At 40.6% G+C, this 12,500-nt stretch overlaps 1 protein-coding gene across 1 annotated transcript in view; it reads right to left on the bottom strand.

Moving 5' to 3' along the window:
- Positions 1-12,500, bottom strand: part of LOC122333005 (rab3 GTPase-activating protein catalytic subunit-like) — a 36,789-nt gene that overhangs the window by 10,720 nt on the left and 13,569 nt on the right. Inside the window, 11 exon segments of the mRNA XM_043230483.1 lie at positions 1,262-1,359; positions 1,362-1,379; positions 2,194-2,297; positions 2,372-2,468; positions 3,439-3,656; positions 7,146-7,296; positions 8,882-9,199; positions 10,171-10,225; positions 11,188-11,360; positions 11,428-11,514; positions 12,150-12,319. Coding sequence (XP_043086418.1) covers positions 1,262-1,359; positions 1,362-1,379; positions 2,194-2,297; positions 2,372-2,468; positions 3,439-3,656; positions 7,146-7,296; positions 8,882-9,199; positions 10,171-10,225; positions 11,188-11,360; positions 11,428-11,514; positions 12,150-12,319 — 1,489 coding nt within the window.

Here is a 12,500-nt window from a genome sequence, read left to right as displayed (position 1 = left end):
TACAACTAATTGAAAAAAATCTAGAGGCAATTAGAGAGTTAGAGAATCTGTTAGAGAATAAATATGCAATTTATACATCTTACAGAGGGTGTATTTTTTAAATAAATTAGAATAGATGGTACTGGAGTTAGAGGATCAAATAAAATTGGAAGGACAGGACATTAGAACAGGACAGAACAGTTAATGTAAAAGTCTGTGAAACATGTTTTTCTTTGTGGTGAACAATAAAAAGCTTCAGAACGCAAGCTTCTGTCTGAAGTAATGAATTCAGGTAAAGAGGTGGTTTTGTAGGTTATTTTCAGCTCATTGAAGATTAATCTTGCAGCTAAATTCTGGATTAATTTTAGAGGTTTGATGAAACCATCTGGAAGATCTGCCAAGAACCTGATCTTCTAGATGTTGTAGAAAAGAAATCTGCAGGACCAGGCAATTTAATCAATGTGCTCTGAGAAAGTCAGCTGATTATTAATCACAACTTTAAGATTTCTGGCAGTTTTTGAAGGAGTTATGGTTGATGTGCTCTGAAATGTGAAGTTGTGATGAAAGGATGGTTTTGATGAGACTGAGACTGGTTCTTAGCCAGGTTGAGTTGAAGGAAATGGTCCTTCATCTGTGAAATGTTGGTCAGACCTGCTATTGTCAGATCATTAGGACAGAACAAGAGCTAAAGCTGAGTGTCATCAACATAGCAGTGTTTCTGAATGATAGACCCGAGTGATGCCACATAGACGGACAAGAGAAGTGGTCCAAGAACTGAGCCCTGAGGCACCTCGGGAGCGAGCTGACTCAGAAACCTCACCTCCAAGACTCCTTGAAGGACTTATCAGAGAGGTAAGACTCAAACCACTGGAGTGCAGTTCCTGAGATGCCCTTTCTCAATAGGATCAGGTAAACAAACGTATCAAAATCAGCAGACAGTCAAGATACATATATATAGGACCTGGAAGCTGCTCATAAATTTTTTTTTAGTTTTCATGCAAACATAATATGTTTGCGGTACTGTTGTGTAACATATTAGATCTGTGTCTCTATACAGTTCGTCTGGAGGAGCAACTGGAGTGTATCGTTGCTAGTGATTTTTCTCAGAACTGACACTGCAGACTCTATCGACTTCAAACAGGTATAGTTCAATGATTTTTACGTCCGATTCCAACAAATCCTGCATGATTCAGAAGTTTTTTTTAAATGGAGAATGTTTAGAAAATGTGCTGATTATGACAGCACAGGTCACGAGGATGATGATGATCAGGTAAAGCTTCACCTCTCCAGCTCGTCAGCGTCTTCCTCCCGCTCTCCTCCAACGATGCCAAACTTAGCCTTGAGTGACCGGGCACGAGCAATGACGGCCTCCACTGCGCGCTCATCTGAGCGATGATGTCCTGAACACACACACACACACACACACACACACACAGCAGGTTTAAGTAAGAGCTTCACAAACAACTACACTCTATAATTTCTGTTTCTCATCACTGATGAGATGACTGTGGCAGCGATCAAAATAAAGAAAATCCTCCTCTGAAACTACCCGGCTCTTTTTATTGCATCATTTCATCACTAGGTGGCAACAAATGACTGCTAAAAATGTATTAAATCATTGAATCATTCGAGAGATTCGTTCAAAAATGAATGAAATTGGTGTATTAAATATATTGCATTTTAAATAAATATACTGTGACGAGTCGGCTGCCCCTCCCCTTTATTGTCATCATCACCCCGTCCTTCATTCGCCGCCCTTCACCAGGCTCCCGACGGGAAGGGGCGTGTCCGAGAGGAGGGGCGGGGTATTGGTCAGGTCTGGCGGCGTGTGACGAGGCACACCTGAAGTGTATCGAGGCTCATCACTGCCGCTGTTAAAAGAAGGGGAGGAGAAGCCGTCGGACTCCGCCCCTTACCTGGACCCTTCCCCCTGGAGCACTACCTGACCTGCACTTCCCCTGCAGCACGACGAGGACACCAGTTCCCCCGTTTATTTGGACACTTTTCCCCTGGACACTTTATTTTGTACATTTTTGTTAATAAAAAGCCACTCCGAGGCCTGACGCCACGCCCACTGTCTGTCGTTGGCTCCTCCCGCCAAAATATGTATTCAAATTAATTACACATTATTAAACAGACTGCAGCAATAGGCCTGGTTTTTCGTCTGAGGTTATTCAGTTTAGTGCAGAACTGAGGCAGAACGGCGAGACTCACCTCCAGCTTCTTGAGGTCAGGGCTGGGGTGTCTCAGAAGTTTGCTGGCCTGAGCCGTGATCTGCTGCAGAGATTTACGCACCGAGGAGATGTCTTCAGACGACTCTGGAGGAGAGAGAGCCTTTACAGCAGCAGTGACCACACACACACTGTACTTACAGTTCAGAGACGACCCTCACCTTCCTCCTTGATCTTCAGCAGAGCCGCGTGAAGAACACAGGGCAAGAGGTGCCTCGTCAGATCCGACGCTTTCTGCTGCGACAGGTAATGCAGTACCTGCACACACACACACACACACACACACACACACACACACACACGCACATCACCACCACCATTAATAACCCTAATACACACACACCCCACAAACTCACTGGCCTGGAGAATTACTGGAACAAAACTCAGAAGAAATTAAATGCAGATGAATTCAGAGAGTTTATGCTGACCTAAAAACAAAACATACATTTTTCAAGTTTATTATTATTCGAAATGTCCCTAAAAGGTTTTGTCAGTGTGTTGAAACTGAAAGGAATGCTAACACCTCTGAGATACGACAGATAGTCCCGCCCCAAAACACTTCAGATTTCAGATTTCATTGAAATTCGAGGCCTTTTATTTGTTAAATTATGTAAATATAATACAATATAGAATTAATGTAATATAATATTACTTTTGCATCTTTTTTATTGTTAAATGCAAGTTTAAAACATTTAAAATGTAATTTAATTAATTTTAAGCATTCTTTGAATGCAACGCTTCTGACTGTAAATGATTTAAATATGAAATTTTTCTAATGCAGTCCTTCTAACTGTACGTGAGATTAAGGGATTATGAATTTATCTGCAGGTGTAATGTTAGGCTGCTGTAGGTTGAGAACCATAGACGAGGGGGCTGCTGGGAAGGTTTTTACTGTACTTTTGCAGAACACACGTGCGACTGCCACCGAGGACAAGTTACTGGAGCAAAACACAGCAGAGGAAATTAAACCAGCAAATGAATTCAGAGTAAACCCCGCAGCTTCCCCACGAGGATGCGACAGACGGCTGAAGGACAGAAAGAGACGCGACCTTCACCAGCGCCAGCGTTCACTGAAGCTAACCCACTTCCAGCAGTCCCGCGCTCTGATTGGCTGCTCTGAGGGAATCATGGGACGCGTGTGAGCAGGTAAAGACAGAACCATCTTGTCTGTGTGGCTTGAAATGAACGTGTCATATTGATCAAAAGCGGAAGGGTTTGTGGTTCTGACCTTCTCAGCCTCTTTGGTGTCGTCGAACAGTCTCTTCTGCCGCCGGGCCGGAGTCGCTCTGGCCGTCTCCCAGGCCTCCACCCACATGTTCCCCGGGATCTTCATCCGGACACTCAGCTCGCCCCGAATAACCGTCTGCCCCGCTTCATCCACCACCTCTTCCTCCACGTAATCCCTCGGAGAGTACCAGCGAACAAAATCCTCCAGACAACAGCCCGCTAAAACACACACACACACACACACACACACACACACAAAATGTGTTTTTGAGAACTGTAAATGTTTTTATACTATACAGACTGTATGTGTTATGGTTCTACACCTAAACCCCTTACAGGAAACTACTCACATTTTTGCTTTCTCAAAAAAAAAAAAAAAAAAAAAAAGCGTTTTGATAAGTGTTTTAATACCTACATCATCATTTACACTTACATCCTCACACAAAAACACACACACACACACTCATGCACACACACACACACACACACACTCACAGTCATGCTCACACACACACATATGTATTTAATGTTGGGGTTGTGTATTTATCTGTATGGTTGTTGTGTATTTAATGGTATGTTCCTGTAATTCATCACACACTTCTCTTGTAAATGAGCAACAGACTTCCTCAGGATGACCTTTCCATCTTTTACTGAAGTCCTGAGCACTTATACTCATACTCTGATTATTACCGAGAGACACGCTGAACAGATGTAATGATGAGAGACACACAGAAACACATTCACGTCAGATCTCCACTGAGTGCTGCTTCCAGAAACCAAACACTCCACAGCAACACTAAAAACACCATGAAGCACGAGTCCTCAAACACTTGAGAGAAACCCACAGCCTCTAGGGACGGTGCTCACTTTGGCAGGTTACAACACAACTAGAACGATAAACACATCACAGAGAAACCATCTTTGAAATCATGTTTTTTGACACAATCAGAACCCGTCCTTTTTCCACTGACAGCCAATCAGATGGTGTGGACTCTATATAGCTTTATATAGATATAGATTATATAGATTATCTTTATAGTTATTGTGTTTGGTGTGAAGCGGCTTTAATAGTCATCAATTCTTCTCTCTTTAGTCCAAATCAATTAAGATCACGGGTAATTTGAATCAACGCCTGAATTTAGAACAACTGTAATGAAATGTTTTCATTCAATTTTCATTTTTGATAGAAATTAAACTCATTTTAAGATAACTTAACATGTATACATTTAACATGTTTTGTTGGTTAACATTAACACAGATAGGTATTTAAGTATTAATGTTGTCCCTTTCAGACGCAAAACATCCAGTGTCTACTCAACAGTGTTTACGTCAGGCTCTCGACACACACCTTCAGACCGCGACTCACTGAAGATGGTGATTCTCGTGAACGAGCAGCGATTTTCAGGCATTTATCTGCGATTTATTAAAACCTGACAGCGAGTGAAAAATCTTTGTGTCCAGTAACATCGTCCTCAAATAACATGCTAATCCTGTCTCAAGATGAAGACGCAGCATAAACTTCATCATAGTTCTTATCATCTGATATTATTTTTAGCTCTTGACATCTTCGTTGATGAACACTGATATACATGGAAGATATCACAGTATTTTCTGCTATTTACTGTGACGACGGCATCAGTGACGATGATTCATAGGCATCCACTGAGAGACAAAAAAAAGTTTCTTTGGAGGGAAGTATTAATCATTAATTAATCAATGAATTAATCAAGCAGTTTAAGTTCAGTGTGTGTGTGTGCAGCTCAGGATCTTGAGAAAAATCATCTTAACTCAAAGGCTAAAAAGCATTACTTTCTTGCCACATTGGGAGATATTTTTACTCATTTTTAGCAAAAACTAACAACATTTGGATTTGTTTTTTAAAGAAATAATATCATTTAAAGTCATGTTACCTGTTCAGTAAATGCATCGTGATTCAAGAATTTGAAGATATTTATACGAGAAAACAAGACCAAAACACAAAGTAAGTGTTGTTCTCTAATCCAGGTTAATAATTGAGAATGACATGATGTCACCCTTCCCTAGCAACACTCAGAAGACCTTAGCAACGGCTCCCAGAATCCCGTGAGAGCGCTCGGGCCGAAGCACGCTCTGGAGCTGTTCTCCTGCTCAGGTGGATCTGATCATCTCCAACAACGTCTGAAGATCCCCGTCACTTTCTGAGACGCCCCATTCATCATATCGCCTCTCTCTGCTCTCCGCCCGGAGGGAGATGGTAATTAAAGCCAAAATGCCAAATGATGCTTGGCTAAGCACAATTACAGACAGCGCCGCTGCTAAATTTAGAGGCCATCTTCAGCTAAAGGGGCCATTTACTGCGCTCACAGCGGTCCGCCGCTGCACTGAGACGAGCTGCTGTGGAAATTAGAGCAGTTTGTAGGGCAGTTGAACAGGCTATAGCGAGGGGAAATAGACACAAAATGTCACCTTTCTGCATCTGCCTCGCCCCCCGGTGCTGAAAAACGAGCGTTCTCGCTTCAGAGCGCTCCTTTCCTTCACAAATCCCTCGCTCTTTAATCTCTGGGGTCTGTCCACGGCGGAGCGCCGCGGGATCGTGTGCTGTTCTCCGACAGAGAGCGACTGAAAATAAGGTGCTTATGAAAATGAATGATGCTTCTCCCTTTGGCTTCTGCCAAGCGGCGCTTTTAAAAGGTGAAACCTATAAAAGATTCAGTGAACTGAAGACAGGAGCAGGAGGAGCCGTTGTCTGGCAGCTATATAATCTGCTTCTTTCTGCTCCGGCGTGTGAAATCTGCGGAAGGAGCCACTGAATAACAAAACGTCCAAAAAAGATACCTTTTATCTCCCAATTTTGACTCTTTTTTTTATCAGAATTACTCAGAAACTCACTTTTTTCATAGAAATTCTTTGCTCCTGAAATTGTGAGTTTATTTTTCAGAATTGTGGGATTTTAAGAGATATAAAGTTAAATTCAGAGAGAAAAAAAATACATATTTGAGTTTATATCATGCAATTATGAAGTTTTTCTTGCAACTCAGAGTTTATATATCTCTTTCAGAACTGACTTTCATCTCAAAACTCTTGTTTTTTTGTTTCTATCTCACAAGCATGGCTTTTCTCTTGTACTGTACTGTATATCTTGTATTGTGAGATATAAACTAGCAATTTCAAGCCCAATTCTTAGGGGGAAAAGATTTTTTGAGAGTTGAATATTCACAACTATGACTCTTTTCATTTTCTTGAATTTACTCATCCCATTTCTGACTTCTTTTCTCAGAATTGTGATACAGACTGAAGTTAAAGAAAAAACAGCTCCATTTTGAATGAAATAAGTGTGTGTTTTTTCTTGCAGCTGCTCATAATTTTCACGTTTGTCTCAGAATGGCGTGAAATAAACTTTTATATCCTAATTTTGAGTTTTATATCCTGCATTTGTGATTTATTTTCTCAGAACCGTGAGATATAAAATAGCAATATCAAGTTATAAAGTTCAATTCTAAAGAAAAAAAGAAGACATTTTCTTACAGCTGTGAGTTTACATCACGCAACGACGTCAAAACTAAAAGCGAACTAAGAAAAAGTGGCTTCCATAGAAACCTATTTAGTCTGATACCGAGACGGGAATAAAACACAGAAAACACTTTCTCTCATCACATTCTTCATATAAGTACAGCAGCACTGAAGGCTGTAATAAAAGTAGATGATCAGATCGGTGTTATCACAGCAGACGGTCAGGGCTCACCTTGAAGGACTCCATGTCCGAGAGCAAGCAGGCGCTCTGCATACGAGCACGGAGATGAGCTCCTTCAGCAGACGTGCCCAGTTTGGCCAGAACCTCAGACTGCTCCTCCAGAAGGTCCTCGGTCATCGGCGCAGGCTCCTGAGGAACAGAGACGTTCAGTTTATCAAACGCACGGACTTACAGAGAAGAGGGAGAAGGTTAGTGATGAATTAAAATACAGGTCTAACGGTACACTGGATGTGTGTCTCTTATAATGACAGGATTCCTGATTTAGATTAAAAGAAAGTTTTATTTTTCAGTTGATTATTTAATTTCTGTGGCAGCTGATAACTCAACACTTTAGACTTACTCTAGATTTGTGAGCACAGTTTATTCATTTAGTTTAATTATTTTCAATAATTCTGAGGACTTTCTTTGATAGTTTTTGATGTATAAATCCCAATTTCATAAAACTAACCCTAATGACTTATTCTGTATTAACAGATATAATCTATAATATCACAATCTTAATTACAGAAAATACATATTTGATATATATATATATATATAAAACCATCTTTAAATAAAACAATAATATGCAGTTTCATAATCATGTTAAAAATGGTGCTTAAAAATAATTGTGATCATAATCGAGCAGAGCTCACTGTGAAGGAACAACAGCTTTACGTCTCCTATGAAAACAGAAATAACTAAAAGTAGTAAAGTGATGTCATAAACTATTAAGACCAGAAGTGAGGATTTAACTGAATATTGAGCAGCTCCACGATCACACAGATGATAACACAAGTAAAGAGCGTCTGCTTTAATCCAATAAAGACTGTGGAAGAGTTGGAGATGTTTGTTGTTGTGGTATAACGGAGCGCTTCATCTCTAACAAGCTTCTCTCTTGTTTTCCAGAGCAATCTTAAGAAGATCTGGTTGTGCTCCAGCGCAGAGATTCCCCCTGAGAGAGCTTCTCAGCGTCAGAACAGAACAGAGCGCTTCCCATCACAATCATATCTAGTTTATGGACCTGAACGCTGAAACCTTTGGTTTTACTCACATCTTCGATGCAGGCGTCTCTGAACAAGCAGTGTTTATTTCTGAATGAATCTGGATTTTGAACGAATCGTGTGAAGCTTTCATTAAGAGAATAAAATTAAAACATTTAGCGCCACCTGCTGGCAGATTTACTTTTTCATCGTTTTATTAAAATAACAATAAAAAATAACAGCACTAGATCTCTTTTAGTTACTAATGTCTATAATGTTATAAACACAAATGACTGAAAAGTTTCTCAAAGGACCTTTATGTTCCACCGCTCATGTTTGAACATCTTAGCCTAAATGTTTACGTGAAATAAATGTTGAGTTGAGTTGAATACAGCATTTAACTCTAAAGCTACAATTTGTCTAATTAATACTTTCTCCTTTTATACAAAAATAACTTACCCTATTTTCACAGTCAAATTTATTTAGTCAACTATTCTAATTAATCAAATCATTTAATATATAATATATTAATAATATAAATATATAATAATATAAAACATTTTAATTGTTAAAACAGCCATGATTATAAGATTAATTATAAGTATAGACACACACAAACATGGGAGTGAACAGAGCTCTTTTGGTGCAATATTCTTGCTGCTATTATCTGATTGGTGGAGTTTTCTGTAGCATCATGGGAAATGTAGTTTTTCAGCACAATTTCGCAGCGATCGGTTCAGCCTGGTTCTGACCTGCGTGACGGGGATGTAGAGCGGCTCCGGGGAGTTCAGAAGGGTCAGTTTTCCGTGAGTCTGCAGACGTCCTTCGGCTTTGCTCTTACTGACCGTCTTCTTCTCGCTGTCCGTCTCTGTCTCCTTCATCTCGTCCGTGTCGCTCAGACACTCGAAGAACTCCTCCTCGCTGTCGCTCCACGAGTCCCAGGACTTCCCCGGAGAAACCTCGGCGGGCCCCGTGCTCTCGGGCCCCGGGCGGCTCCGGGCTCCGTCTGACGACCCGCTCTTCTTCCCATCATCCCTCGCTTTCTTGCGCTCGATGCAGCAGTTCAGCATCTGATGAAGCACAGAAACAGACCCCTCTGCTCATCTGCATTTATTTCATCAAAAATACATTAAAAATTGTGAAATATTATTAAAATTAAAATATCAGTTTTCATTGTGAATATGAGTTAAAGTGTAATTTATTTCTGTGAAGCGCAGCTGAATTTTCAGCATCATTACTTCAGTGTCACATGATCTTCAGAAATCATAATAATATACTGATTTACTGCTCAACAAACATTTCTGATTATCATCAAAGCTGAAAACAATGTTTCTGTGGAAACTGATGTTATTTTTCAGGATTCACAGATGAATAGAAAGTTTAAAAGAATAGCATTTATTTGAAACAGAAATCTGCTCTAATATGAGAAATATCTTTGCTGTCACTTTTGTTCAATTTAATGCATGCTTGATGAGTAAAAGTGTTAATTAGTTTAAAAAGTAAGTACTGACCCTAGACTTAAAATCATCTACTTCCTCTCGTTGTTTTTCTGCTGACTTTTTTTCTTCTAACACCACTTTTACTAGATATAATGTGCCTGCTTTCAATTTGTAGAAAAACTAATCATTTCTGTGGAAAAATAAATAGAAAATGTATATTTTTCATCCAAGAAATCTGCTTAAAACACATTTGTTTTAATACAGAACACTGGAACTGAAGTTAAAATGATGACCAGCTATTAATTTCTGATTTCTCACACCTCTCACGTGTTTGAGGACAGGCACCCAGGAGGAAAACAACACTTCACTAATGTAAGGAAAGCGCTCTATTTTCAGGCACTAATTTTGTGCTTCATACACTAAAAATCATTCTTTAGTACTTCCTCAGATAATCTTAACAATGTGCTATTTTCAATACGAACTAAAACATGATTTTAACATAGCACCTGTAGTACACTGGCATCCATCTTTCATGCCCTAGTGTGTTCAAGTGCACTACAAGCGGTAATAACTTTTAGACTGTTAAGTGTGTGGAGCTTCACCTGTAGCTTCTGATGAAGGAGGCAGCACCTGAGATCCGGAGCTCCGCTCGCCAGCCTAGAAGAGCAAAACACAAACACACAGTGAGAGCAGCGTTAGAGCGCTACAGACTACAGTCCCACACTGATCTAGAACCAGCTCTACAAACACACTGGAGGATGTAGAGAGTGCCATTAAACTAGAAATACATCACAGACACTGAAGAACACATGCAGCATTTAGCTGATATCCGTGATGATTACGGAGCTCTGAATCAGAGCGGACTGGGGAGAATACACTTTCATTATGAATCGGTTCTTTTGAACTGGTCCACAGCACGACTATCAATAACCACAGAGAAATTATCTCATTGGAACTGGAATCGTTTTCAGAAGATTTCACAGATAAACTAGGGCCGTCTTGAAAATATTATTTTCTGGATTCTCAGGCTGAATGAACCACTATCTATTCTCACATCCCAAGAATCAGTTCAGCTCAGTTCAACTTAATCAACATGATGTGTAGCTTCTGCCATCAAATACTAAACTGTAATAATCATTGTGTTTTCTTACTCAGCCTTGAAATTCCATTGGTTTTATGACTAAATTCTTTTATTAAATGTGTTTCTGTGGCTCTTTGTTGTGCGCTGATCAGATCACTTACAGCAAATAAACATGAATGAACATCAGAACTGAATCCAAAAGATAAATCAGTGATTCATGTGCTCAAATACACTAATATTTACTTCAGGAAAGACTCATTATCATGAACTCAACGGGCTCATATTTTGAGAGTTTTGCAGAAACTTTTAAAGGAACACTCCACTTTTTTTAAAACTTGGCTGGAATTTTTTTCCCCAGAGTTAATCGTTTTTGAATCCATTCAGAAGATCTCTGGGTCTGGCGATAGCATTTTTAGCATAGATCATTGAATCCAATCAGACCAGTGGCATGAGGTTCAAAAGGAGCAAAGTAAGAAGGTTTAGTGTCAGAGCAGCAGAAGCTGAGCGTGTGAGGAGTGGATGTGGAGCGCTCTCTGACCCGTAGATCAGGCAGTTGTTCTCCCAGCGGTAACGCATCTCCAGAACAAACTCCTGCCACAGATGAGCCACGGCTCGCACCCCTCCGTGATGGAAGTTGACCATCGAGACACACAGCGCCAGGCGAGAGGTCAGACTGTCGCTCGGAGAAGACTTCAGCTGGTTGTAGAGCAGCTGCTGACAGAAGAAGACGGTCAGACACCCATCTGAATCATCTGAGACGCGTCAGACGGACACTCACGTAATCCTCCGAGTCTCGGGCCGGTTCCTGCGTGGATCTGACCTCGCTCCAGTCGGCTTTGTCCAGAGCGGCGTCCGGGAACAGATACTGACGGTCAAACACAGCAGAACACGCTTTTAAAGGAAAAGGAGAGAAACATCTAACCACAAACCATTCCTCCTCCAACATGAACTATCTGATCTGCATCTCACACGTTTACTATTGTCCTTCTACATTATTACACACTATTATCCTGTTTAATACTCTAAAGCTTTTTTTATTGGATCCAGCCATGAAAGTGAGCAGGCTGTTAGGAAAAAAGTACTATGGGAGTCAATAGTGACCCAAAACATCCTGCTTACAGACTTAACAAAATATCTTCCTTTGTGTTCGTCAGAACAAAGAGTTTCACACAGGTTTGGAAATATTCTACACAGCAAGGAAACGATGACATTTCGGGGTTAAAAATCCTCCAGAAAGCCTGTGAGAGCCCCCAAAGTAACCTTCATTACATATTTAAAAAGACACCTATATAAAATAATGTGTTACTTAAATATTGACTTGAGAAGTGTGTTCTGGAGCAGATCGTCATGTACTTGGGGTTAGTATCTCGGCCACATAACGTCAGCTTTCAGATGAAGTATAAATCTCAGTAAGAAAAGGGTGGTTATGACTGATTTCGTGGCCTTCGTCCTCCTCCTCCTCCTCACAGTGAGTCTGTGTGAATACCCAGCATGCCTCACCAGCAGGATGGAGTTGAGCACGTCGTTGTTGAGCGGAGACTCTTCGGAGCGCCGGTGTCTCCGGATGCGTTTCCTGGCGCTGTGCACCATACTGGAGACGGACAGCTTGTGGATGGGGACGGACGCCGGCTCGGTCAGCTTGGACAGCGCCTGACTGATGTCACTGTTCTCTACAGAACCATCATCATCATCATCATCATCAAAACAGAGTCACTATTCAGTTCAGATCAGTGAATGGAGAACACACACAATTAGACAATCATGAGTGTGACTGATAGTATTATACATTGGGTTTTTCTTTAAACTTCTAAACATTATTACAGCATGATAAAGTTCTGATGTTTGGTCTGT

This window comes from Puntigrus tetrazona, unplaced genomic scaffold (genome assembly GCF_018831695.1).
Source record: "Puntigrus tetrazona isolate hp1 unplaced genomic scaffold, ASM1883169v1 S000000170, whole genome shotgun sequence".
Taxonomy (NCBI): domain Eukaryota; kingdom Metazoa; phylum Chordata; class Actinopteri; order Cypriniformes; family Cyprinidae; genus Puntigrus; species Puntigrus tetrazona.
This window is presented reverse-complemented; position numbering and strand designations above follow the sequence as displayed.